Genomic DNA, 27,133 nt, shown 5'->3' on the forward strand with positions numbered 1-27,133 from the left:
TATGTTGATTAGTAAGTTTCTATTAAGCATATGAATTTCTCTTCAGCATGCAATACATCAACAGATAAAGGTTACATAATGAATATTTAAATGTAAGTCGTATAAAATTCATAAAATGATTTTCCTCTGAGTATAAAAATCAACATGAAAACAAAGCATAGCTCCCTGATCCACATTACTTATGATACATCAAATTGATTTCATAAAGAGACCATACTTAGTCTAGCAGTTTCAAGAACACTGAAAAAATGACATTCAGAATTTCTGAAAGGCGAAAAAGAGCTTTGAATCAAGGAAAAAGCTGCAAAACCAACCCAACGCCAACACATCTTACAACTCAGGCTATGGCAGCCCATGGAGGGGGCTTGCTGCGTTCAAGGCTGTTATACATATTCACAAGTTTGTAATAACCCATAACATCTTACTAAATAATAATTACAGCATCCCTGGTGTACAGAAGGTGGTGGTCCACGGGTGCTTCAGCGATGTCATTAATACTTACACCTTTATACTTAATAGTAATAACTCTACATTAAATGTAAGAAAAATGTCAGGGCCGGAACGATAGTACAGCAGGTAGGGCATCTGCCTTGCACACAGCCGACCCAGGTTTGATCCCGGCATCCCATACGGTCCCCCGGGAATGGCCAGGAGTAATTCCTGAGTGCAGAGCCAGGAGTAACCCCTGAGCATTACCAGGTGTGACCCAAAAAGCAAAGAAAAAATAGAAAGGGGGGCTAGAGCAATAGCACATCGGGTAGGGCGTTTGCCTTGCACACGGCCGACCCGGGTTCAATTCCCAGCATCCCATATAGTCCCCGGAGCACCGCCAGGAGTAATTTCTGAGTGCATGAGCCAGGAGTAAGCCCCTGTGCAACGCCGGGTGTGACCCAAAATGAAAAAATAAAAGAAAGAAAAAAGAAAAATGCTCATCATTTATTGTGGGATGTTCATAAAATGAACAACAACAATAAAAATCACCCAGGAACACATATTTAATTTGTTACATTTATCATGACTGCAAGCTTTTTTTTTTTTTTTTGCCACTTGGCCTGAAGCAAAGAACACAAAGATTAGCATTTCAGTTAACCATATATGTAATTTTAAAGTGCATGGATTAGAGCAAAGAAGAATAGGTATAAAGCCCCAAATCACAGCTCGTAAGTGAGAAGAATCTCTCCTAGAGTCCGCTGGGGAAGCCAGGGTTTGGCTGGCGAGTGTGTTTTGACTGAGGATCTTGACCAGCTACGAGGAGAAGAAAGTGGGTTGGGAGAAGAGCGGTCACCTAGCAGAGTCACGGAGGGGCCCTGCTATCCTGTTGACACTCCGAGTCTTCCCTGGCATGGGGGCACAAGGGCTGTTTAATCCAGAATCAGGAAGACCAAAGAGACTGTAACCACAACTGCTACACAGGCAGTCCGGTAATGATCATCACTGGGGCGGCAGGCAGGGAGTGGGGGAGGGCTGCAGAAAGAGGAAATACCTAAAACTAACCAAGGAATCTCGAGCCTCAGCCACTCATGTCTACACTGACATTTCAGAAGTAATGCTCATGTTCAAAGTGGACCCACGCGTGAAATGATCAGGATCAAAGATCTCAGAGTGTTTTCACTTGCTAAATCCGTGGGTTTTACCCTATTTACAATGACATTAAGCTAAATATCACTAGTGTATAAGGCTAAATAGCCTGAAGGATGTGAACTCAAATACTTGCATTAGATTTTAATATTCTTCCCTGCGACAATCTGGATTTTGAGTGCTCTATAATGTAATTAAAACTTTCTAATGTCCAAATTTTTTCTATCTGTAGATTTCTAGCACTTAAATGAGAACGAGTCTAAATAGCATCACCAACAAATTTATTAAGTTTTCTTGAATACTCAATTTTAAACGGACAGATGCTATGATACTCAAAAATATTTCCTTAACCATATGGAAACTGTCAATTGGTAAACTGATTAATCAGCCCATTATTATGATTATCTATCACACTATAAAGATTAACGGGGATCATATTGACCTTAAGAATGCATTTTTTTAACTAAGCTTCATTGCTAATTAATTTTAGCAACAGGTTTCTATTGAACAACAGTTACTGAATGTCTCATACTCCTGCTTGACACTTTAGAATCCTGAGATTTACAATGAGACCATGCTGATCCCTACCTTCCAATCTTCAGCATCTAATAAGGAACAGATGACTCCAAAAGAATAAACATGAACAGTTATGACTACAGATTCCCTTATTTAACCCTATCAAGAACTTTTGAGTTCAGTCCCATTCATGATTCCTATGGAATAGAAGGGAAAAACGAAAACAATAATAACTGACGCTCCGGTTAAGATACAAGTGCAAGTTTGAACGCTTTGAGTGGGCACCTGAATACGAATCTGGGTTGCTGGCTCTATCAAGAGAGGTCGCATTCCTACTCCCTGCATCCTACAGCCTCTCAATAAACTCAACTCATCATTACAACATATGTCCTGTCTCCAAGGTCACATGAGATTCCGAAGTACCACACATCGCATGTGCAGCATTGAAGGCCCCTGAGCACTGAGGGCGTGGCCCCGGGGGTTCCTGGCAGAGCTGGATCCCAGCAGGACCCCTGCTAGCCAAACCTGCTAGGTGGCGACAGGAATGACCCCTGCCCCCACTGGCAAGGGCTGCTCCCCACAAAAAAGTCAATATTAACACTGTATTTTGCCTGCTAGCACTAAACATACATTTTTCTTTTTTTTCCTTTATTGTTTTTTTCTTTTTGGGTCACATCCGGCGATGCACAGGGGTTACTCCTAGCTCAGAAATTACTCCTGGAGGTGCTTAGGGAAGCATATGGGATGCTGAGAATCAAACCCGGGTTGGCCACGTGCAAGGCAAACGCCCTACCTGCTGTGCTATTGCTCCAGCCAACACACATTTTTAAACGATATATCTGAACTTCTTTGTTTTTTTGATACATCTTGCATCTTGCCTGATCAATTTTTTTTTCTTGAAGACCCCATAAGTTTTCATTGGGCCCAATGGGTACAAAGCCAAGAGCACACAGTACTTAGGGCCCGGCAAATACTTAGGGTCGTCAGAAATCAGAAGGACCGAAATAAAGTGGAAGGCTACTGAGAGTTGTAATATGCGTTATTCATCTATACATCCCCTCTATTAGTATGCCCAGAGATGTAACAAAGTGATTCAGGGGTCACAACTTCCTTGGGCCAGTAAAAGCCATCACATAGTCCTACCTGATCTGAATTTCTCTGAACACAAGAACAAAAATACAACCTAAAAACACTTTGCTCTCAATGCCTTTCAATACACTTATTTTGGACGAGCGAATATTCAAACACTGGGAAGGGTCTTCAGGTTTCGCCGCAGGAATGATGTACCTTGAGCGCCAGGCTTGAAAATGTATTGGAGACGTTGCACTTAAAGCTCAGCTGCTTATCCAGGGCCCCGTCCGGGTCCCGCCTCCCATAGTCAGAGAGCCCCGTGCGCTCCGAGGCAGCCACCTTCTGGAACACGGTGCATGTCATCCCCGAGAAGCCAGCTGCCTTGATGACGTACGCTTCCAGGGCAATGTTGGGAGAGTACTTCAAAAGGCAAGCAAACAGGTTATGAAAGTCACAATATGGAATGAAAAAGCATTCATGAAGAATTTTCAAACGCAGAACATAGTGCATCGGTTCAGAAAAAAAACTCTTCTGCCAAAGGCCAAGGCTTTTGTTTGTTTGTTTGGGGGGGGGGTAGTGTTGTTGAGGCGCTGGGTCACACTCACACCAGACAGTGCTCCAGGGTTCCGCCTGGCTCTACAGTCACTCCTGGCAGTGCTGGGGCTAGGGGGAAGGGGTGAGGCGCTGGGGGGCGATATGCAATGCCAGGATTCCAGCTATACTGGCCACTTGCAAAGGTTTTAACTGAACAAAGACACAGTGGAAAAAAACTAGCAAAAGTACAAGGAAAAAAAAAGAAAGAGCAGAGAAACAAAAGGATATCCAGAAACAGAAAGGATCCCCAGGTGGAAAAGAACCCAAAGGCGCAGACCTCAATTACGATCACAAATAACGTGAAGAGAACTTGGCAGGAAACAGACGAAAGTAGAAGTGCTGTACTTAAAGGAGGAAAAAGCCACGTCAGCGGGTTGCCTGCTCCCCTGAACGCTGGTCATGAAGGAGGGGCTCCAGGGTGGGGAGCACAGTCAACCACAGCCAGGCCAACACCTTGGGCCACACGAGGCACTTGCCCCCTTTCAGAGGGAGATCGAGTTAGCTTGGTGCATCGTTTCACCAGTGAAACCTTTCAGAGACTCACTTATTCCCTGGCAGGAAAGGGAGGTGCTAGTTCAAACACGAAAGGGGCCTTGTGTCGCTTCATCAGTGGCTACGTGTGGATATGCGTGCTCGGGGCAAGGGGTGGGGTGGTTCCTGCCAGCAGTTCTCCAGAGACCAGGCTGAAGCAAGGATCTACCAAGACCTCCTGCAACCTCCACCCTGTGAACTATGCCTCTGGCCCAGGGAAGGGACTTTTAAAGCCAATCAGGTGAGAAACAGATGCTGCCAGCGCCAGCAGGACACAAAAGAGTGAGGCTGAACTCTGAGGCTCTATCACAGCCATCTGTGCTGAGGCCTGGTCTCCCCCCGAGGCCAGAAGTGACCAGTCCAAATGGTGACAGGACTTCCAGCAGATTCTAGGGTCAATGAAGCCTTTCTTTTCTCTCTTGCAGGAAGAATAAAGTCTATGTCTTCTACAAGACAAGGCACATCCTAAGTACTATCGGTGGCCAAAGTCATCTTCTCGAAGGTTGTAAAGGATACAGGCATCTTAAGTCAATTAGAAAGATTATTTTAAAATAAAAAAGAAGAGGGGAGAATTTGCCCAGTACCGTCTATAGAACAATCGGTGTATCTCCAAGTTTTTAAGACATAAAAAAATCTCTTTGTGTTAGTTCTCACATGACACATAGTAAAAACATCTTACTAAACTCAATTACATATGTAAGCAAATAATATGATTCTAAAATTTCGGTTTTGTGTCAAAGACATATATATGTATATATACATATATATGCATGTATGCATGTATACGTATGTGTATATACACATATATACACCATGATATATGTGTGAGCCCTGAGTTACAAAAGAATTACCCTTTACTCAAAGACACAAATCCATGAATCCTCAGTGAAGGGATTTTTCCCTTCTGGGTGCCTTGAAGCCACATTAAATTATTAGCTGATTGGAGACAATGGCAAAGGGATGGTGACAATGGCGGTGGGAATGATGCTGGCATATTAAATGCCTATACAAATCATCATGAACAAGCTTGCAAATCAGTGTTTACATAAAACATAGACGGAAAATTTACATAAGTCAGCCTGACTTATTTCATGTAAACTCTATTAGCATGGAATTTCTTTAAAAGTTTAATTAATGACAGGAAGGAAGGAATGATTATTACCATGGTGAGATCCAAATATAAAATAAAATTGAATTCAATATATCTTTTAAAAAATTCTAAGCTGATTAGCAGAAGCAGGCACAGAATTCCCTGGAAGCTGCTTTACATGCTAAAACGCCCAAGAATCATTTTGGTTCTCTGAACTGAGTAGACTGGTCTTCAAAAATGGCCGTGCGTGGCTGGGAGGGCTAAGGGTAGCCACCAATAGGGCAATTGAACTTAAAGAGGAGAGTAATTCTGAGCGCAAATCTACCCTGGGTAAAACAGCAGCCAGGCTAAATCTCTGCTTTATTTCATAGTCAGGAAATAAAACATATCCTAAACCTAATTGAGCAAAAAGGAAAAATAAAATAGCACCATCATAAAAAGGATCTATCAACAGAAAAACGAATAATCTTGAATTGTGTGAAATCATAGGCAGAAGAATCAAATAGTTTATGAGCCCACTAAAATAATCAAGAAATGAAAATCATGGACCAAATCAGAATGTGACCGCTACAGGACTTATTTCTTCCACTGGTCACACGTTTTCGAACAAGAAGTAACAGGGGACAGACACCAAGGAATTTAGAAGAGTTCAATTTAAGTGTGAATACAATGTATTACTACTCAACTTAGTGATCATGAAATAAATATAAATAGCTCTCTATCCCAAGGGTAGGACTGACATAAATGCCAAGAGAGGGGACTGGAGACACAGAACAGAGGGTAAGGTCCCTGCCTCGCATGTTGCTGACAGGGTTCAATCCCCAGCACCACCACAGATGATCCTGAGTCCCACCAAGAGTGATCCCTGAGCACAGAGACAGGAATAAACCCTGAGACCACCGAGTATAGCGCGCCCCCTCCACCTTAAACCAAAAAAGCCGATAGGTTAGTAAGAGCTCAAGCAGAGTCCAGATTTCTTGAAATGGGACCATGGGCAAATAATTAGATTCTCAAAGCAGCTTCAGAACCCTGAATAGAGCAGAGTAGGCTGTGGTCAGTGACGAGAGACAGGTCTACCGGGTTATTTTGCTGTAGTCCCAGAGGATTAAAGGGTGACGGCCACTATTCAATTACATGTTTAGGAAAAAAAAAAAAAAGTCATTCCTAGGGCCAGGCAAATGCCTCAGTGGTGGAATCACATTTGGTATGCAGAGTCAAGGGTTCGATCTCTCCCCCGCCAAACGAAACAAAACACAGTTATAAGGGAGGGGCTGGGGAGAAAGCTCAGAGGGCTGCAGGAAATGCTTTGCATGTATGAGTCCCTGGTTCAGATCTGGGGGCTGCCGGGTGAGACCCAAAAGCCAGAGGGACAGCGCAGGCCTTCAGGCACATACATGCCTTACGAGTGAACTGCAGCTGGGTCCCCGGCTGGCTTCCCGGGGATGCCACTTACTGTGGAGTACACGTGCGCGCCACTGGCCAGCCGGTAGGTGGCGATGCGCTGGAGACACTGGACGATCCGACTGCAAGCTTTCGCTTCCCTCTGTGCCAGCCACAGGACACGCTCGTCAGCCAGCATGATGTTACTGGCAATGTCCACCATGACGTCACCGAGCTAGTGGGCAGGGGGGGGGAGAGAAAAGGCAGAGCGCTGAAACCAACAGGGACGGACAGACGGTCATCAGCCTCCTAGTGCTCACCACTGCTGGCCTTCCATCTAAAGTCCCTGGCAGAGAGTCTGGCAAGTGGGACGCAAACTGGTTGGGGGGCTGGGTGGCGGGCGAAGGCAGGTGCAGGGGTGCAACTGCCTGCAGCAAGGAGCCAGAAAAGACATGCCATCAGCTGGGAACGGATGAAGAACGAGTGTGTAGAGACACTGCTTCCTTCCTGCATCCCGGTGAGCTCCGTCATATTCCTAAGAACCACCTGCTGGCTATCTCGCCTGCATCCACTCGCACTCCAGCTTCCCGCACGGACATGTCCGCAGGGTGGCAGCCGGTGCAGTACGGTGGTTCCCAACCTCGACGGCACTTCTCTGGATCTTTCTAGCTCGGTGAACGCTTTAAGACACAGTGCCATAAAACTGTGAAGAGGGCTCCCTTTGGTCCCATTTGTTTTATTTCTTTCATTTACTGGGTTCTTTTTTATTAGCTCAGCTCACAGCTGAAAGTCCCTGCCAGTCCTCAGGCCTTGCCAGCAACATGCTGAAAAGGACCACTGGCACCAACTTGCCTGGGCCGTGTCGTGAGCACTGGGAGCCGGGCTAAGGAGGCTGCGTGTCGGGAGGGCTGGGGGCTGGGCAGCATGTTTACGAGAAGGAGATCCATGGTGGAAAGAACAACAAAAGCATTCCAGTGGGAGGATCAGAGGATTTACGAGTGGCCGGTTCCTCTAATCAAGAAATAAGCATTAAAGTCCTTAAGCCCGTAAACCCGGCCAGAAACCCAGGCTGTTTCAGAGACATCTTTTGATCAACCCAGCTGAGCTTCTCAGCCCTGTCCCGCACCCAAAACGCTCTCCTCTAGAATACAGAATTATCGGGCCTGAGGGGGGCTGGCACAAATATTCAGAGTTCACTTGGCACAGACGAGCCTGGAGAACACTCCCCGCCCCCCAGCCAGGAGACCAGGGCCGCAACACAGGGGTGAGGCAAGACTTCCAACCCTGACAAGCGGCTGGGCTAACCACTTAGCCTGTCCGTGCCTTCCTTGATTTGTAACACAGGAATCGTGGCAATCCTACCTTTTCTGAATGTCGTGAAAATTAAGTTCCTCTCATAAATATTAAGACTCCTGAAATCGTGCTTGGCATACGGCAAGCACTGAGAAAGTGTGAGTTTCTTCTGTTATGCTATTACTTTCTTTCCCCTTCTTTTCTTACCATTTCAATCCCATAACAGGCTTCTTCTTAAAGACATCCAGTTCTAAGGTTCAGCATCTGCTTACAAACGGCCGCCCCAGGTTCAATCCCTAACATCTTAATATGGTCTCCCAAGCACTGCCAGGAGTAATTCCTGAGAGCAGAGCCGGGAATAATCCCTGAGCATCACTGGGTGTGACCCAAAGAGCCAAAAAAGAGACATCAGGCTCTGGAAGTGTTAACGGGTGTACATTTGGGCTTGAGAGACAGTAGAGTAAGCCTTGTACCCAGTCATACGGATTCGATCTTCAGGACAGCAAACAGTCCCCCAGTACCATAGGAGAAAACCCTAAGCCTCTCCAGGTGCCATCTCCAGGTGCTACCCCTGTCCCCCCCAAATCAAACATAAAAGAGGTGTGTGCTTTTTAATGATTTTGCTGTTTGTGATTCAATTAAGAAAAAAGAAAACAACTTTTTTGAGAGGCTGGAGTGCCCACCTGGTACCAGGTTCAACCCTCAGAACCACAGGGCTTTTTACCAGGAGTGAGCCTGGTAGCCCCCGAGCAGTCAGAGGGCAGCCCACCCCACCAATATGAGTGCAAACAAGACTGAATAAATCTAAGTATCTGTGAATTTTTTTTTAAATGGGATAATTTTAAATTAGGGTTTAAGATAACTACCTATTTCAACTTTCATCAACTAGAAATAGGATTTGAAACCACTTCCAAAAAACTCCCATGTTTTAGTTCCTAAGATTGATAGTATTATGGTTCTGCTCATAATAAATATAGCCCTGGGGGAAAAAGAAATAGTGTTACTTGTTTTGGGGCCATACCTGGCCACACCCAGGGCTCACTCCAGGCTCTGCACTAGGGGATCACTCCTCGTGTGGGCTGGAGGACCAGACGGCATACTGGGAAGTCCAAACCAGGGTCAACCATGTGCTCGGCAAGCACCTTCCCCTCTGAGCTTCCTCTCTGGCCTAAAGACTTGGCAAGAAGCTAAGGCGTCCTGGTGAAGTGTGTTAAGAAAATAATTGTCTGCAACCTAAAACCAGCCCAAAGACATGAAGACCTTTGACACACACAAAAATACATCTCAGCAGCCTGCAAAACCAATGAGCTAGAGAACTGAAGGCTGAGTGCACGGATGGCTTCCGGAGAAGCAGCAGATGCCCTGGAAGGGAAAGGTCCAGCACCGGGACAAGGGCCAGAAGAAGAACATCGAAAGTAGACCGGCAACCACTCCACATTCTATCCCTTGGCAACTCCCTGCCAACAGCCTGGGGTGGGGGAGCAGTTTGGCAACACTAGATAAACTAGCTTAACAGAGGAAAGGGGGCCTGGCCACTGGGCCCTGGCCTGCCGAGAGGTACACATTTTCATTCTAAAGCACGTCTCCCCTTTTTTGGAGGACCTGGCGGCACATCCCTGCTTTGGATGGGGGAAGCACAGGGGTCAGCATATCAGGAGTGCAAGGGATAAGTCTCAGCCTGGGAAAACCACCTTCATGATGACAGGATGGGCCCTGCTAGGTTAAGTCTTTCTTTCGAAATTCTTTTCTGTAAGCGAAAGGCAATGGGCATGGGATGTCTGAAGAGGACTAAGGACGGACTTTCCTGCAGAGAGCAATTCCTCACTCCAGACAGAGCCCACAGCCTCTGAGAAATCGAGTGGCAGAGACAATTTCCCACACCGGGCAAAGCAAGTAGAGCCCAGGTGCAGTGTGACCACCGTCTGGTGGGGTTGATGAGACACGAGGTCGGTACCACATAGGGGCTCACTGCTGACTCTCATCAGCCTAGATTCCCCAGGAACTTCCCTGTGGCAGAGGTAAGCAGAGAAGGAAGCGACAGCCTCCTTTCTCCTCCCCACTTCAGGCAAAACCCTACTCCTTCACTACTCTCCCACAGGCAACAACAGGATTAACTGATATCCACAATTAAACACTGTTTTTAAATCTCCTATATAGGAGGTGGAGAGATAATATACGAGGTAAAACATTAGCCTTGCATGCAGCCAACCTTGGTTCAAATCCTGGCATCGCACATGGTTCCCTGAGCATCACCAGTGCCAGTCCTGAGCACACAGCTAGGATCAGCCCCTGAAGCCCACCAGGCCTGACCCCAAAACCAAGATCCCAAAATGTAATTAATTAATTAAATCTCACATATAACACCAATTTCAATGATAAATTCCAAAGGTAAATACTAATAAAGTTTTTGAAACAAGAAAGATGAGGGGTACATTTTAATGTCTGCATTCAGCAAAACTGCTCTTACCACCTCTATAAGGCCCCAACCCCCTATCCAGTCTAAAGAAAAAAGAGTTTCCTCTGAATCCAATCCCATGCCCACACAAAAAATGAATTCAGAGCCGAATGAAAATGCGGATGCTACACTTTCCCCTAAGGAAACTTTCTGGGACCATTTTTAGTGGATAATTCATAACAAGCAATACAGAATTAATGGTTTCGGTTCTGCTTTGGGAGGGGGGGTCACGTTTTGGGATTTGGGGTGGGAAACATTCAAAATATGTTGTGGGTGGGAAGGTGCATTGGTGGTGGGATTTGTGTTTGAATATTAAATGCAATGACTTATTGTGAACAACTTTATAAAAATAAAATGAAACTTAAAAAAAGAATATGTGGATGTCAGATCCAAAATCCTGAAATACACCGAAGAACAGAGACGCACAGCACGCCATGGCACTAGCTCCTGTGATCTTTGCGGACCTCTGACTCCAACAGCAAAGGAAACAAAAACACAACTGAACAAATGGGTTGCCTCAAACTTAAAGCCGTCTGCACTGTACAAGAAACCAAACTAAAGCAAAGATATCCTACTAAATGGGAGAAAAATCTTCACATATCATGTAACTGACAAAGCACTAACACACAAGACAGAGAATTCACAACATTCACCAAACCCCCATCCAAGGAATGGGGAAGAATATTGAAATAACACCTCACAGAAGCCATAGATGCCTGCTTGTGCATAGAAAACCTTGTTCATTATCACTTATATCAAGGGAATGCAAGCCTAAGAACCAATGGACACACCCTCTCACACCTAAGAGAATGCCCTAAATGAAAAGGACCAAAATCAACAAATACTGTGGGCTATGAAGGAAAAATAACCCGAATCAAGCACTGTTCTTTTGGCTCTGTTCCGCTGGTAGGGATGTAAATTAATCCCACTTCAATGGAAAACACTAGAGAAATTTCTCTCAAACGAGAACTAGCATATGAGCTAGTCATTCCACTCGTAGGTTGCTTCTTTTTTTTTTTTTTTTGCTTTTTGGGTCACTCCCGGCAATGCACAGGGGTTACTCCTGGCGGTGCTCAGGGGACCACATGGGATACTGAGAATCGAATCTCAGGTCGGCCGCGTGCAAGGCAAACGCCCTCCCTGCTGTGCTATCACTCCAGCCCCCTCCACTCGTAGGTTTTTATCCAAAGAACAGAACTAAAGAAATGTTGACTAAAGGATTATTTACAGGAGACAAGGTCTGGGACAACTGAAGCACCCTTAGGTCAGTGGGTAAAGACAAAGAGTGTATATACACAACGGACAGTACTCAGCTACATAGTGAAGTCCTGCTTTGGGGCATAATATGGACAGAACTGGAGGGATCACGCTAAGTGCTGTAAGTCAGAAAGAGAAAGACGAATATGGATGCTCTCACTCATGTGTGGAATATAATGAAGCAAAGGAAAGGAAACGAAGGCAAAGAAAACAGACTCTCAGACTGCAGAACTGAGGATGCCTAAATGAAGACAAAGTGGGATAAAATTTTGGACAGAGCAAGTCTCATCAGCTGTGGTGGAGGGGTTCTGGTTCTTCGCCAGTGAGCCTGGTCTGGTAACATGCACTGTCGCAATGTCATCCTGGTGTTCATCGATTTGCTCGAGTGGGCATCAGTAACGTCTCCATTGTGAGACTTGTTGTTACTGTTTTTGGCATATCAAATACGCCACGGGGAGCTTGCCAGGCTCTTCCATGCGGGCGGGATACTCTCGGTAGCTTGCCGGGCTCTCCAAGAGGGATGGAGGAATTGAACCTGGGTCAGCTGCGTGCAACGCAAATGCCCTACCCGCTATGCTATCGCTCCAGCCCATCACTCCAGGTCTGGTAACATACATGTGTAAAATCCTATCACTGTTCTCTTTATACTGCCTTACTTTCATATATCTCAGATATATTTCCCATATCTCTTTTGCAAATACCTTACGAGCAGGTACAATATAAATAAAACCCTACTTACTACACCCTTATTCACTAGTATAACTTCTGGTACAAAGCCCAGAGCTATATATTTATTCAGCTGCTGACTAAATATTTGCTGAGGACCAAGGTGAGCCAGACACTGTCGCAAGCAATGGAGATACAGCAGTGAAGGAAATACCCAACTTCTATCTTGGAGCTGACATTACAGTAAAAAAAAAATACAAAACAAGTGCAGGTAAACCTTGGGGACACAGGAGGGGGTGGGGGTTGGCTCCAGGCCACTACAATAAAGTGAATACTGAAACTGACCAGATCACACAAAACATTTAGTTTCCAGTATATAGAAAATTATGTTTGGGGCCGGAGCGGTAGTACACAGGCATAAGGCAAGGCATTTGTCTTGCATGCGGCCGACCCATGTTCAATCCCCAGAATCCCATATGGTCCCATATGGTCCCCCACGCACCACTAGGAGTAATCCACAAGTGCAGAGTCAGGAGTAATCGCTGAGCATTGCTGGGCATGACCCAAAAAGCAAGAACAACAACAACAACAACAACAACAAACACAAACAACAACCAAAAAAAAGAAAATTATATATGCATATGTATCATTTATTAAATATAATAAATTTAAATACATTTAATATTTTATATCTAGTAAATTCAGCATTTTAATATTTTGTATATTTTATTGCCATTTCATCATTTATACTACTGCTATAATGATTTAATATGCCCATAATTCCAATACCCATCACTATATTTTATATATTTGATATATATTATGAGTAAACATTCTATACCTAGATGACATATGTTCAATAGAACATATTCAATTATAAGTTCTGAAATATGCACACAGGAACAGTGTCTAGAGGAGGAAAAAAACAGTGTACACGTTTAAGAAGTAGTCAATTGACAAAAATATTTAACCGTCATCTGAGCCTTTTGTGTTACTCTTCACTAATAGAAGTTTACAAAACTAACATTGGAGATCACTGATCACAGATCGTCATGATAGACATAATAATATGAAAGATGCCCAAAATGTTGTAGAAATGTCAAAATGTGATATAGACTCAATACCTTGTAAGAAATGCATTTTCTGTGAAATGCAGTGAAATGAAGCACAATAAACTAGGCCTACAAGTACATATATATATATATTTTTTTGCTTTTTGGGTCACACCCAGCAATGCACAGGGGTTACTCCTGGCTTTGCACTCAGGAATTACTCCTGGTGGTGCTCAGGGGACTATATGGGATGCTGGGAATCGAACCTGGGTCAGCCGCATGCAAGGCAAACGCACTATCCGCTGTGCTATTGCTCCAGCCCCACAAGTACATACTTTTGGAAAATACAAAAAATAATATACAGTGGAAATAATAAAATGCAATCCAAGCCCTGATTTTAATGGACTTATCTCCTATCAAGTGACACCTTCCCCCAAACTAGATGTTAAGGGATTAGCTAATAATCCTAAACGTGTATTGCACACAATTCTTGGAAACATTAGTTCCTAGCACATACAAATCGTATGAGCTGCCTTTCACTCTAATATGAAAGTCCCCACTGGAGTTCTGAAGGGGAGTGACTCCTGAGCTGGAAATCAAGAAACACCCATCAGCCACAGAGTCACTGAAAATAACCACACATACTCAAGGAAACTCAGAATCACTGGCATCATTTATCTAAGTTTTTGCTTTCTATCCTTACCGACTGTCAGCTCAGATCTGAACACAAAAACAGAAAAAGGAGATGACGTGCAAGATTTTTTTTTTTCTGCTTTTTAGGTCAGACCTGGCGATGCACAGGGGTCACTCCTGGCTCTACACTCAGGAATTATCCCTGGCGGTGCTCAGGGGAACATATAGGATGCTGGGAATCAAACCCGGGTCAGCCGCATGCAAGGCAAACACCCTACCCGCTGTGCTATCACTCCAGCCCCGATGACGTGCAAAATTGACTCTCGACTTATCAGAGAAGAAAATCCTTTTCTAAGCCACAAAATCTTAAAAGATTAAAAAAAATATAGACAGACAGATAGACAGATATAAAATTCTGATTCCACTCTATGGCACTACGTGGATATGTTATGTCTGCAGATGAGCACAAAGTAGTAAACATGTTTCACAACATTTTCAAGTTTTAAATGGAGACTTCGCAAAGATCCAAACTCACAATCCCACATCGGAGAGATACTTCATCACTCAGGAAAAATTGCTTATTCTGTGATCGAGGTTCAACTGCTATGATGCAGCACATAACACCAGTGCATTTAATGGGTGTTACCAATTGTGAAGAAAGGAAACACCCTACAGAGCTCTACAGGCTGAGCTGAGAAAAACTATATCGCTTATTGTCTAGTCCCAGTGGTTGAGGAACAGAGAGAAGAGATATGTGATGGGAGAGTTCCTGGGTAGGTGAGCATGGAAACCTCCCTCTCGGCTTCTACGGCTCAGTTATTTGGAAATAGCTCTAAATCCATCACAGGTGCAACGAAGGGCACCAAGAGGGTAACAGTGCCAGAGAAATTCCACAGGACTTTAAAAGTATTCCAGGACCCAGACACAGAGTGCCAGGAAACCTGCTGTCAGAGCCAGAAAGAACCGCATCTCTCCTAGACATCATCCCCTCCAAACCCTTCCCAGCCACCCAAGGGTCCGAGGAGGAGCTGGAGAAACAGTATAGCAGGTAAGCCCATGTGCAACCCGGGTTTGATTCCCTGCACGGAGCCGGGAGTAAGCTCTGACCACAGCTGCGTGTGACACAGAAACCAAGAAACTTCTAAAAGATCTAAGGAATCAGGCATCTACCCTCCCACCTGTCACTCTGAACAGGGAAGTGCTAATGAAAACGTGCACATAAACTTGGTCAAAGGACAAAATGGGCAGGCAGGAAGGAAAAGCATGAAGAACAAACATTCTGGGCCGAGGTAATGTGTTCCAATTACCTGCTACAAGAGACTATTCCTAGCTCTTCTTGTTTCATACATTTGGAAGGATGAGCAAACTCTTCTGTAATTTGATACAGCTGGAACATACGAATAAGACAGCACAGAAACTAGACTCAATGGTAACTGATTTTAGTATCACAGGAGTAAGCTAGAACACTGAAGATGTTTTTTTTTTTTTGCACGTTGGATTTCAGTACTGCTCTGAGTTCAGACTGCAACCCTTTCACTGACAAGTTAGATGTCTATAAGCGTACTAGTTAGCCTCGAAGGGACTCAGCTCAACTCATTCGTGAAATGGGACCAAAACCCTATGACTAGTGCTTGCAAGGGGAAGAAAGCAGAAAAGACAATTATCTTCACTAAACAATATATGCCTTGAGACAGGAAAGTGGAAGATCATTGGGGTCCCACCCTACACTTACCTTTTCAAGTACTCTTTTCAATTCACTGCAAGATAAACACGAGTTACACACACACACACACACACACACACACACATATACAGAGGACAGTTCATTGGGGACACTGCTGATGGGAAGACGGGAAGCAAAGAAACTGATAGGGAGTCTGACCTACACTCAAGGCAGAGGATGACAAGGGTCACCATGATATCAGCAGCTGCTCATACAGCTTTCAAATATCTGTTCACCATTTTCTCCTTAGACTAAGCATCACACTGCGGTTGTATCCATCTCAAAGTATATTCTTCATCAGATTGCTTTAAATGAAGGAACTGGCTCCAGCGGTGGGGTATTAAGTGTGTATCTGTTAGTCTTAAGTAGATTCAGTGTCCCGGCTGCCTGGGGAGGCTGCAGGCTGTCTCTGCAGCTTGCCTGCCTGGTTAATATTCAGTAGAGGCCCCCTCATCAGTATGCGGGGAAAGGACTAATTTTCACGATATTATTGTGGTGCTGGAGAGACGTAATGACGACCATAGAGGTAGTGGTGGCAGGATCGGGTGTAACTGGAGAACACGGCAGGGGAGAAAAAGAAAGAAAGGGAAGGAAGTGTTTACATTTATTCTTGGTTTGCTTTAAAACAGGTGAATCTGAGATAGAGCAACAGCAGAGAATGCTCTTATTCAATTTTTAAAAGAGCTGTAAATCTTATATTGCTCAAAGAACAGATCTAAAAAAATTGCAACACACACACACACACACACACACACACAGCTCTGGTAATGGTTAACCAGACTTGGTGCAATTATCTCACTACACACGCTCACACAAACACAGAACTCAACATCGTACACTGAAACCAATAGAACATTATGTGTCAATGATATTCCAACTGAAAAAAGAGAAAACAGATGCATATACTGCCCAAGCCCATGTGCTGCTTGCGCCTTTGTGGCTGAGCACATGTAGTGCCCGAGCACATGTGTCGCCCGCATCTCCCCTCTTGAGATGTGTACTTTCATGCTTTCCTATCTAACTCTTCACCCTTGGAGAAGCCCTCGTTCTCTCTTGAACATGTTACTCTGTTTCTCTTACTCTCCACTCTCTTCCACTTTTCTCTTTCTCCTTCCCTTCAAAATCCCTCCAAATAAAATCTGTTTACCTCAAAAAAAAAAAAGAGAGAAAACATCAATAGAGAAATAAAAGAATTACAAGTGAATGAGACAAAAGACAAGTGAAAACCCCACATCAATGGCAGAGAGGTTGATTCTTGACGTGTTTCTATACATACAATGAAGGCAGGTTTTCGATAATGAACAGAGTATTTCCTCTAGGTAGACAAAGCTGATTTTAAAGCAAAGTCTTGGATTATGTGGGAAACAGTATCAAGAGAGGCAGAAATAAATACGCAGGTACACGGGAAGCTTAATTCTTTTGATTCCTATCCTTCTTCCAGAAGAGTGGAATCTGTCTCTTTCAGATTAAAATATGTATGTGACTCTCCCTTTCTGGAAGTAGAGAAGACAAAATAGCCCAAACATGTCTGCAAAAAGTGAAAACAGCCAGTCAGAAAATCAAGGCTCCTTCAGAGGACAAGAGCAAATTAAAAGCGGGAATCTAAGATGCATTAATGTGGAACTGCTATGATGCCCAAGGATTAAATGCTGACCCCCACGAAAGACCAAGGACCACTGCATAAAGCTGGTCACCCAATGGGGATCCTCCAGGACAAACCAGCACTAGCTCAACCCCAAGGAGGAAGCAAGAAAACTTCCGGGAAGGAGAGTGTCAGGAAATTTGAAACTGGCTTGTCCAGTTGTTCACGGATTTGCTTGAGCGGGTACCAGTAACGTCTCCATGGTGAGACCTCTTGTTACTGTTTTTGGCATATCGAATATACCATGGGTAGCTTGCCATACTCTGTCGTGGGGGTGGGAGGCTCTCAGTAGCTTACCGGGCTCTCCGAGATGAACAGAGGAGAAACTGAACTCAGGTCGGCCTCGTGCAAGGCAAATGTCCTACCTCCTGTGCTCCAGTCCAGAAAAAAAGAAAAAAATACACATGGCATCTTACAAGGGAGCAGTTAAAGCTATTCTTATCTTCTGGTAACAATCTCTAAAATTTCACATCGCCAAGTGCAAAATTGCATGAATAGAATCCATAAGGAAACCAGAGATGAGATCTACATTTTAAACTTTTTTAAGGGCCACACCCAGCGATGTTCAGGGGTTACTCCTGGCTGTGTACTAAAGAGCAACTCCTAGTGGTGCTCAGGGGACCCTATGGAATTTAGGGATTGAATGTGGGTTGACCACATGCCAGGTACACACCCTCTTACGTGCTATACTATCACTCTAGCCGTGTATATATACAACTTTATAAAAATGTGATAATATCAAGGAAAATAAAATATGGATGAGTAACTTGATAATGTAAAGTACTTAATTTTGAACAGTAATGTATTGAAAATGGCACTGTGGCTCTATTTTAAAGTCCTGTACATGTGATAAAAATTATGGAAGAAATGTTAACATTCAGAATTTGTTATTAAGTTTTCCAAAACTGACGAAGCAATGAACAGAGCAAAAGCAAGGGAAGGAGAGCAGAAGGGAAAAGAAAAGGAAGGAGAAAAGGAAAGGCAAAAGGGAGGAAAGAGAAGGACATAGAAATACAGCTGGTCACGTGGCCGACCCAGGTTCGATTCCCAGCATCCCAAATGGTTCCCCCAGCACCACCAGCAGTAATTCCTGAGTGTAGAGCCAGGAGTAACCCCTGTGAATTGCTGGGTGTGACCCAAAAAGAAAAAAAAAAAACCCGGAATACAGCTGATGAACAGAACTGGGGAAGGCTCAGAAAAGCTTTCTAAGTTATTAATGAGAACATTCTCTCTCCTACACTTTCGGGAATTTCCACTAAAAATAGTTTCTAGAAAAAATTAAAATGTTATATCCAAAAGGGGAAAATTTAATGGTAAAGGATGGGAAATAAAGACCCACCGTGGTCCTCAAAGCCTGTGAAGATGCCTCAGACGTTATCACAGAGAATGGCAGAGAGGTAAATTCTCAGTCCCAACTAACTAAGAAATCGGGGTCTGAGGCGCTGCAATCTGTATTTAACAAACCCTCTGAAAAATTCGAATGCAATCTGGTGTGAAAAAGTGTTTTAAAAAGGATAACAAAAACAGATGTTGGGTCTCTGAAAAGTTTAACCATATAAAAAAAAGTCTGATGATCCAATCCAGAGAACAAATAATAGCAAAAACCAAAGAAGAAAGAAAGAAAGAAAGAAAGAAAGAAAGAAAGAAAGAAAGAAAGAAAGAAAGAAAGAAAGAAAGAAAGAAAGAACAATGCACAAATACATATGATTACATTTTAAAATTTAGAAATGTGGGGCTAACGAGATAATACAGGAGACAGGAAGCTTGGCACACATGTGGCCAACCTGGGTTATATCCCCAGCACCCCACGTGGTCCCCCAAACCCGATAAGGAGTGATCCCTGAGCACCAAGCCAGGAGTAAGCCCTGAGTACTACAGGATATAGCACATGAGCGCGCGCACACACACACCCACACACCCACACACCAAAACAACTACCACAACAAAAAAACCCAAAATCAAAAATAAATGCATAAATAAATTTTAGAAAGAACACTACACTTTGAGGTTCAGGCTCCCATTGGTGATTCTTGGGTCAGTTCAGTGAAAGAACAAGTAATACTGAGGTCCCAGTACCCCCCCTCTCCCCCTAAGCAGCTCTGTAGCCACACCTGGCAGTATGAAGGGGCTCCCCACAGAACCTTGTGTGCACTGCTATCTCCCAGTCCCAAGAATAATACATATTTTAAAAAATCAGTGCATACATCAGTGTCCAGCAAACATGCAGTAAACAAGGGTTGAGGTGCCTCACTCACCAGTCAAAACTGGAGCACAGGAACCAAAGCTAACCCATACAAGCTTTCCGCCCTCCTAAAACACATATGTTGTTTCATAGGAATTTCTGTCCGTAGGTAATAGGAAACAGGCGCTGTGGGCCCTGGAAGATCACCGTGAGGTGTGTTTAAGATCCCAAAGAGGGGGCAGGGAGAAGGCATGGGGGTACGTGGCTGCACACACTGGCATACCCCCTGGCATCACATATGGTGCCCTGAGCATGGCCAGGAGTGACCTTTGAGCACAGAGCCAGGAGTAAGCCCTGAGCACTGCCAGGTACGGCTCTCAAAAGACAAAAAATCCCAAAGTATATATACCATGAGGGTCTGGCAGCCTAAAGGCTTTCAGCCCCTGCTCTAAGACAAGCAAAAATTAAGACAAAAAAACCAAAAAGCAACTGCCTCCCAATAATTTAATTACAAGTTACCCAGAGCCGAGCAGCCCCGTGACCATAATATAAACATCCGTTTACTTGTCCAACTAGACAACGGTACACTGCGCACATTCGGGGTAATTTTAACATAATTTTATGCTACGGTAATTACCTTAAAATGGAGTCTCTAGACCTCATTTTTTTCTCTTTTAATTATTTTAAATAGTCAAGTTTATGGCCTGTGGTTTAAGTTTCTGAAGAATCCCATAGGATGGCTGTCAGCCTTAGGATAATGTCCTCTTCGTGCCTCTAGTATTCAGTGCCAAGTATCTTTCCCTCTGCTCCTTCTTCTCAGTGAAAGAAGTTGGCATCACTTGTTTCCATTATAACTAAAATAGGTCTGAGGTTTTACACATGTGTGTAAAACCTGGCCTCAATCCTCAGAACAGCCTGGTCCACACTCCACACACATGCACACATGCACACACGCGCATGAGCACACACACACACCCCAGCACCAGGAATATAGTGGCCCCTGAGCACAGAAGTATTTAATTACCTTTATGTAAAAAAATATAAAACCCTCCCTCCAAGCCTCTCATTCAGTTTCTAGACTGCTGAAGCACTCTAACTTTTAAAAAGAAACATCCCACTCCTCAACTTCTCCCATCAAAAGAGTGCCCAATTTCCAAATCCTACACAAACTCTTAGTTTGTTGACTATTTTGCTAGTTCCAATCGTATTTTCTGAAACACACAAACTCTGCAAGGTAAACAAGACCAGTTATCATCCCTGCTTGGAAAATCAATCAGGGACCTGTAATTCATGGAACTCCTCCAGGCAAGGTACTTCATTTTTTTTAAAATTTATTTTATTGAATCACCATGTGGAAAGTTACAAAGTTCTCAGGCTCATGTCTCAGTTATACAATGTTCAAACACCCGACCCTTCACCAGTGCCCATATTCCACCACCAAAAACCCCAGTATACCTCCCACCCCTCACCCCCCACCCCCGCCTGCATAACTGATAAATTTCACTTCATTTTCTCTTTACCTTGATTACATTCCATATTTCAACACAAAACTCACTATTGTTGTTGGAGTTTCCCCCCCCCCCAAAAAAAAAAAACAGCCCTACTGACAAGGAAGCATTTGATAATTAGTTTTCCATTGCTGAGAATGGAGAGATATGAAGTCATGCAGCCGCTACTGCGTTTAGGTTTAGGATTTCTGTATTTTAGTATTTTAGTAATTAAGTCCAGGGAGATTTATGTTAGAAATTGCATAATTTCCCTTCATTGTATGGGGCAATGGCTTAGTTCAGAGTCTATAGACATGGCTGCAAGCAGTTTCTGGGACCAAAAGTAGTCTAGCTGGCCTCTGAATCGTGGTCAATCAGTAGCAAAGCAGCCGCACCAAAGTGTGTGGCCGCCTGGGTCGAGTCTCGGCAGAGCACGATCTGGTATCAGCCCCAGCCAGAGACTCAGGCAAGGTACTTCTACCTCAGCACCCACCAATGTGAAAACTTCATTCCACACAGGCACACAGTGAAATGTACCCCCAAGCACCCTACATGCTTACGAGCTGGCACATGAGTCAATGTCCCTTAAATCAGAATGGAGCATCATGGAAAGAAATACAGATTGCATGATGCAAAATATTTTCTCTTGTCCAAACTGCAGATGTCACTGCAATTACTCTAGTGACTACAAACATCCCACTTCATGAACGACTTATAATCATGTGGGCAGCTAACCTGTGATTATAATCAACAATGGAGAGCATCATGACCGCAGAGTCCATGCCAGAAGGCTCTGGGGAAGTCACCATGGGAATCAGGCCATGGCCCAGCAACATGCTCGAGCAGCAGGATGGCTCATTTGAAAATTGTGGGCTACAATCAAGTGGTCCACAGACCTGAGTGCCCTTGCAGACACAAAACTATTTCCCTTTCTTTAACAGCCGCATAATACTAAGGACTAACAGATTAGGCTGTGATCTCGATACTGATGACCAAAATGCAAAATACTAATATTCTATCAAAAAAAAAAAGTTCTTGCTTAGGGAAATAGCACTGCTGAATCAGAGATGTCCTGTATGAAGAAATGGGTGGACTTGACTGACTAGTCTACGTCTGCCCCCCAGCTTAAGTCCCTCCGGAACACCCACATAGGACAGGACACTACTCTAGCAATCAAACAGAATCTTCAGAAAAAGTCTAGATCACAGTCAAGATTCCAGGCTTTAGGGGTTTTGTTTCCAGCTTTGCCTTACCAGAGTCAGCTCTCTAACCATGGGAATATTATTTCATTGTCTCTGGGTTTCAGTTTATAACTTGACAAAGATCTCTTCTATATCTAAAACTCAAGCAAGACACTGGATCAAAAGCTTAGCACTATATATAATAAATGTCTTTATATAGTTCCAAAACTAAAAATTTAACACATCAACCTGCATTGTATACCTTATTCGAAAATATTTGTTGCCAATTTGCTCTAAAATCTTTCGTTGTCAATGTTTTTCCTTAAAGAATAAAGGTTACACTGAACCTCTTTCCAAAGTCATGAACTATAAATATTCATGATTTATACGTTCTAATTATCTACACTTAAAAATTTTTTTAAGCAGGGAACAGACAGACAGTACAGCAGGTTAAGGCACTTGCATCTGACTGGGTGCCATCCCTGATGCCCCATCTGGTCCCCAGAACATTACCAGGAGTGATCCCTGAGCTCAGAGCCCAGAGTAAGCTCAGAGCAGCATTGGGTGTGGCTCAAAAACAAAACACTGAATTAAACTTTTTAGTTCCTATTCTTTTTGTTTTTTTAGGACATTGCAGAAGCAATTCCGCAATTTACCATACAACCTGGGCGGCTGAACTGCACAAAACAAAGGCAGTGTCACCTAGCTGTGAGAGGCAGCCTGGTGTCCCACACATGGATGCCAGTGACCCACATGTGGATGCCAACGTGAGCTTCTCATGCTGCGTCTCCCTCTCCAGAACCTCAGTTCCCAAAGTCGAGGGTTCTCCTCACCTCTGGGGAGCAATTTTAGAAATTAACAAGTGAACTCGGTGCAAATTCAGAGCACATAAAGACACAGGCTGGCCAACATACAGACTGAGGACCAGGGATGACACTCGGTGGCAGAGCACCGGCTTCACCTATATGAGGCCCAGGTTGGTCTCTGCACCTCCCTTCCCCCGCCAACAAAATCAAACGGACCCAACTTGATCCCATGACCAGCTACGGACACAGTTCCACAGGTTATATTTATAGCATCCATCTGAACCAGAAAAATTACCTCTTTTGATTTCTCCTCTTTGGTAAATCTTCCAAATTTTTCTATCATTTCAGCTACAAATATAACATCCATCTTGTCAGAAAAGTTGGCAGCCTCCACTGTGTAAGCCAGCAGCTGCCGGGCTGTGGCCACCGCATTGGTGAGATTTAGGGGCATCTACATCAAAAAAGAGAGAAGAGGTTTGCAGGTCAACACATAGCAACAGCTTCCAAAAAATGACTTCTTTATCAATTTATTAGCCTCAAATCCTTTTTCCAAAAAAATTCAATTTTTTTTTCTTTTTGGGTCACCCCCCGGCGACGCTTAAGAGTTACTCTGGCTCTGCACTCAGGAATCACGCCTGGTGGTGCTTGGGGGACCATATGGGATGCTGGGAATCTCGATACAGCCCCCAAATGTGAATGTATTAACAAATTAGCAGGAAAGGATCTGGGGGTGGGCTGGCGGTAGACAGAGAATGAAATATATTTCTATTTAAAGACACCTCCGGTAAGCACACTGTACCATTTCATCCTCAGCTCAGCCATTCCTCCACAGGCTCCATCCCGGTAGTTCAGTAAAGCCTTTCCCAAGTATCCCAACTGAGAGAGATCATTACCCATCCCCGGAACTCCTACTGCTCGGAAATATAAGTCACAGGCTTAACACTTGCCGTACGGCATGCACGGCCGCCGACGTTTTATGTGCATTTTATTTTTGACTGACTTTATTTTTATTCATTTTCATTGAATCACCATAAGCTAGAGCCTTACAAAGCTGTTCATGGTTGGGTTTCAGTTATGCAGTGTTGCAATACCCAGCCCTCCACCAGTACAACTTCCCAGCACCAGTGTCCCCAGTTTCCCTCCCACCCCTCCAAGCCACCCCCCACCCCAGCCTGCCTCTATGGCAGGCACCTCTCTTCTGTCTCTTTCTCTTTCTCACTCTCATTTCAGGCATTACAGTTTGCAATACAAATGCTGAAAGGTTATCATGTATACCCCCTTTCCCTACTTTCAACGCTCATTTCTGATCCAGACTGATCATTTCCAACTACTGTTGTCATACTGGACCCTCCTCTATCTTAACTACCTACTTACTGACTTTAAACACAACAGTCATTGCGAGGAGGGGGGACGCAAAGAAGGGATGCTTCAAGGAGCATCAGAAAGTCTGCCCCCTCCAGCCGCTTTTCATCTGCTGAGACTTCAAAAGACTCACATAGAGGGTGGGAAGCTAGCTTATAGGGGAGGAGGCTGCGTGGCTTGCACAGGTGAGCCCCAAGTCCCCTGAGTTTGGGGTTTGATCCCTGGCAGGCAGCCTCTCCTCAACTCTGCCAGCACAATGAGGCGGGGCCCTGGTGGTGTGCGATCAGCCCTGGGAGGACCTGTGGTTCCTATGGGAAAGACGAGGAATGCAGCACACAGCCTCGAATTAGGGGAGAAGGTGGGGCCCACCCCGAACACTGGCCTGGAATAAACACCTACTCCTTAGCCTTAGCTAGTCGGTCTATATTATTTTTTGAAAATCAGGGTACTTAGTTTGAACTGCATGTTTTACAGACACCCCCGACAAAGCAGAAGGCATCCCTTTACCTGATTGAACATATAAAGCACCCGGGTGACATCGTTTGCATACTGACATCGAGAGTAGTTGTCATCAGCCCAAAAACCACCCCGATCACAGCGGCGCCAGGCCTTCCTGGTGTCCTGTGTGTTGCCAGGGTAGATGCCACTGCTGGGGCTGTTCCTTGTGCACTGTAGATACGCCGTGATGCCCGCCAGCGTCCGGGGCCACCTGAAAGATGAACACACCACACCCTCAGACAACGGCTTGACTGCTAGTCCTCTGTGCAGCGGAGGACAAAGAGAGGACTGAAACACGTGCCGGAGGGACAGTCCAGGGGTTAAGAAGCATCCCCAGGGGGCCGGAGCAATAGCACAGCGGGTAGGGCGTTTGCCTTGCACACAGCCGACCTGGGTTCGATCCCCGGCATCCCATATGGTCCCCCAAGCACTGCCAGGAGCAATTCCTGAGTGCAAAGCCAGGAGTAACCCCTGAGCATCGCTGGGTGTGACCCACAAAGCAAAAAAAAAAAAGAAAAAAAAAGAAGCATCCCCAACACACAGCCAACCTGATTCTCTCCTGGGAAATGCATCCGGTCCCCCAATATCACCAGGGGGTCACTCCAGATACAGAGCCAGGAACAGCCTCTGAGCTTCTGCCAGGTAAGGTCTCCCCCAAAAAAACAAAACCCAAACAAGTCATATCTCATCTCGGGAGAAAATTCAAAGAGAAGACATAAAACGCCTTTGAAAACTAAGAGCAATAGGGGCTAGAGTGCCCCTCTCGCACCCTGACGAGGCCCTGAGTTGCCACCCACCAATGGCTCCTCCGGCTCCTGAATGGCCATTATCCCAGAGGCACACAGACCAATCTCAGAACCTAGCAGCTTTTGGCAGAAAGCCCTCCAGACTTATTACTAAAATATCAGAAATCCAGGGGGCTGGAGTGATAGCACAGCAAGTAAGGCATTTGCCTTGCACGCGCCTGACCTGAGTTCGATTCCCAGCATCCCATATGGTCCCCCAGCACTGCCAGGAGTGCAGAGCCAGGAGTAACCCATAACCCCTGTGCACCGCTGGGTGCAACCCAAAAAGAAAAAAATATATATATCAGAAATCCAAAATCGCAGAAGCAGCCATGCGACATCATATGCTCTTCATAACCAGCAATAGAAAACAAATTATTTAATGATGCCTTTTCAGCAGGTCTGATTGTTGGGGAAAATTCCAAATAATAATGGTGGGTCTTTTGTCAAAATATTGAATGTGATCAAAGTGGAGAGAGAGTAAAGTGGAAATTGTCTGCCACACGGGCGGGGGAGGGGAGGAATGGGGTTATACTGGGGTTCTTGGTGGTGGAACATGTGCACTGGTGAAGGGATGGGTGTTTGATCATTGTATGACCGAGACTTAAACTGGAAAGCTTTGTAACTGTTCTCACAATGATTCAATAAAAAAAAAAAAATTTAAAAAGAGAGGGTGGAGTGGTAACATGGAGAATCTGACGCTTGCCTTTCACATATGGCCAACACATATGGTCACCCAAGTCTGCCAGGAGTGATCCTTGAGCACAGAGGAAACCCTAAGCACAGCCAGGAGTAACCCGGAAAAAAAAATTAATGGACTATACCACTTTAAGCAATCAGCCCAGCATACATCCTTTTTCATAACAAAACACATCCTAAACATTGCTATTGATATCTGTACCTTACCCAATTTTTAAAAGGTTTTAAAAATGAATTTATTTTTTAGTTTGTCTTGGGGCCCCACCAACTCTTGCAATTCTGTTTATGTAGCCATGTGGTATTTAAAATTCGTGTCATTTTCCACTAGCTTGGCAGTCACGCCCACAAAACTGACCATGGTGCCATATAATCCCACCAATGGCCATGATCCAGAGACTCAAAAATAAAGATCCCAGAAAAGATCAACACAGGCCTCACCCACGGGTAAATCTGCCATATAATCATATTCTAAATTTTAGAATTCCTGGAGAATTTCTAGGAATTTTAAAATTCCTAGAAATCTTGTGGCCACAAATGTGGCCACGCAACTTTTCTCATACTCTACACCACTGATGTAACAAATTTGGGGAGTACGATTTGGGATTTGGGGTGAAAACATTTGAAATATGGTAGTGGGAGCATGCAATAGTGG

At 44.4% G+C, this 27,133-nt stretch overlaps 1 protein-coding gene across 1 annotated transcript in view; it reads right to left on the reverse strand.

Moving 5' to 3' along the window:
* Positions 1–27,133, reverse strand: part of ADGRA3 (adhesion G protein-coupled receptor A3) — a 123,106-nt gene that overhangs the window by 18,264 nt on the left and 77,709 nt on the right. Inside the window, exons 9-12 of the mRNA XM_055140310.1 lie at positions 25,007–25,208; positions 23,433–23,588; positions 6,834–6,995; positions 3,382–3,585 (exon numbers count right to left, since the gene is read on the reverse strand). Coding sequence (XP_054996285.1) covers positions 3,382–3,585; positions 6,834–6,995; positions 23,433–23,588; positions 25,007–25,208 — 724 coding nt within the window. The remainder of the gene's footprint in view (positions 1–3,381; positions 3,586–6,833; positions 6,996–23,432; positions 23,589–25,006; positions 25,209–27,133) is intronic.

The sequence above is a fragment of the Sorex araneus genome, chromosome 5, assembly GCF_027595985.1.
Source record: "Sorex araneus isolate mSorAra2 chromosome 5, mSorAra2.pri, whole genome shotgun sequence".
Classification (NCBI taxonomy): Eukaryota; Metazoa; Chordata; class Mammalia; order Eulipotyphla; family Soricidae; genus Sorex; species Sorex araneus.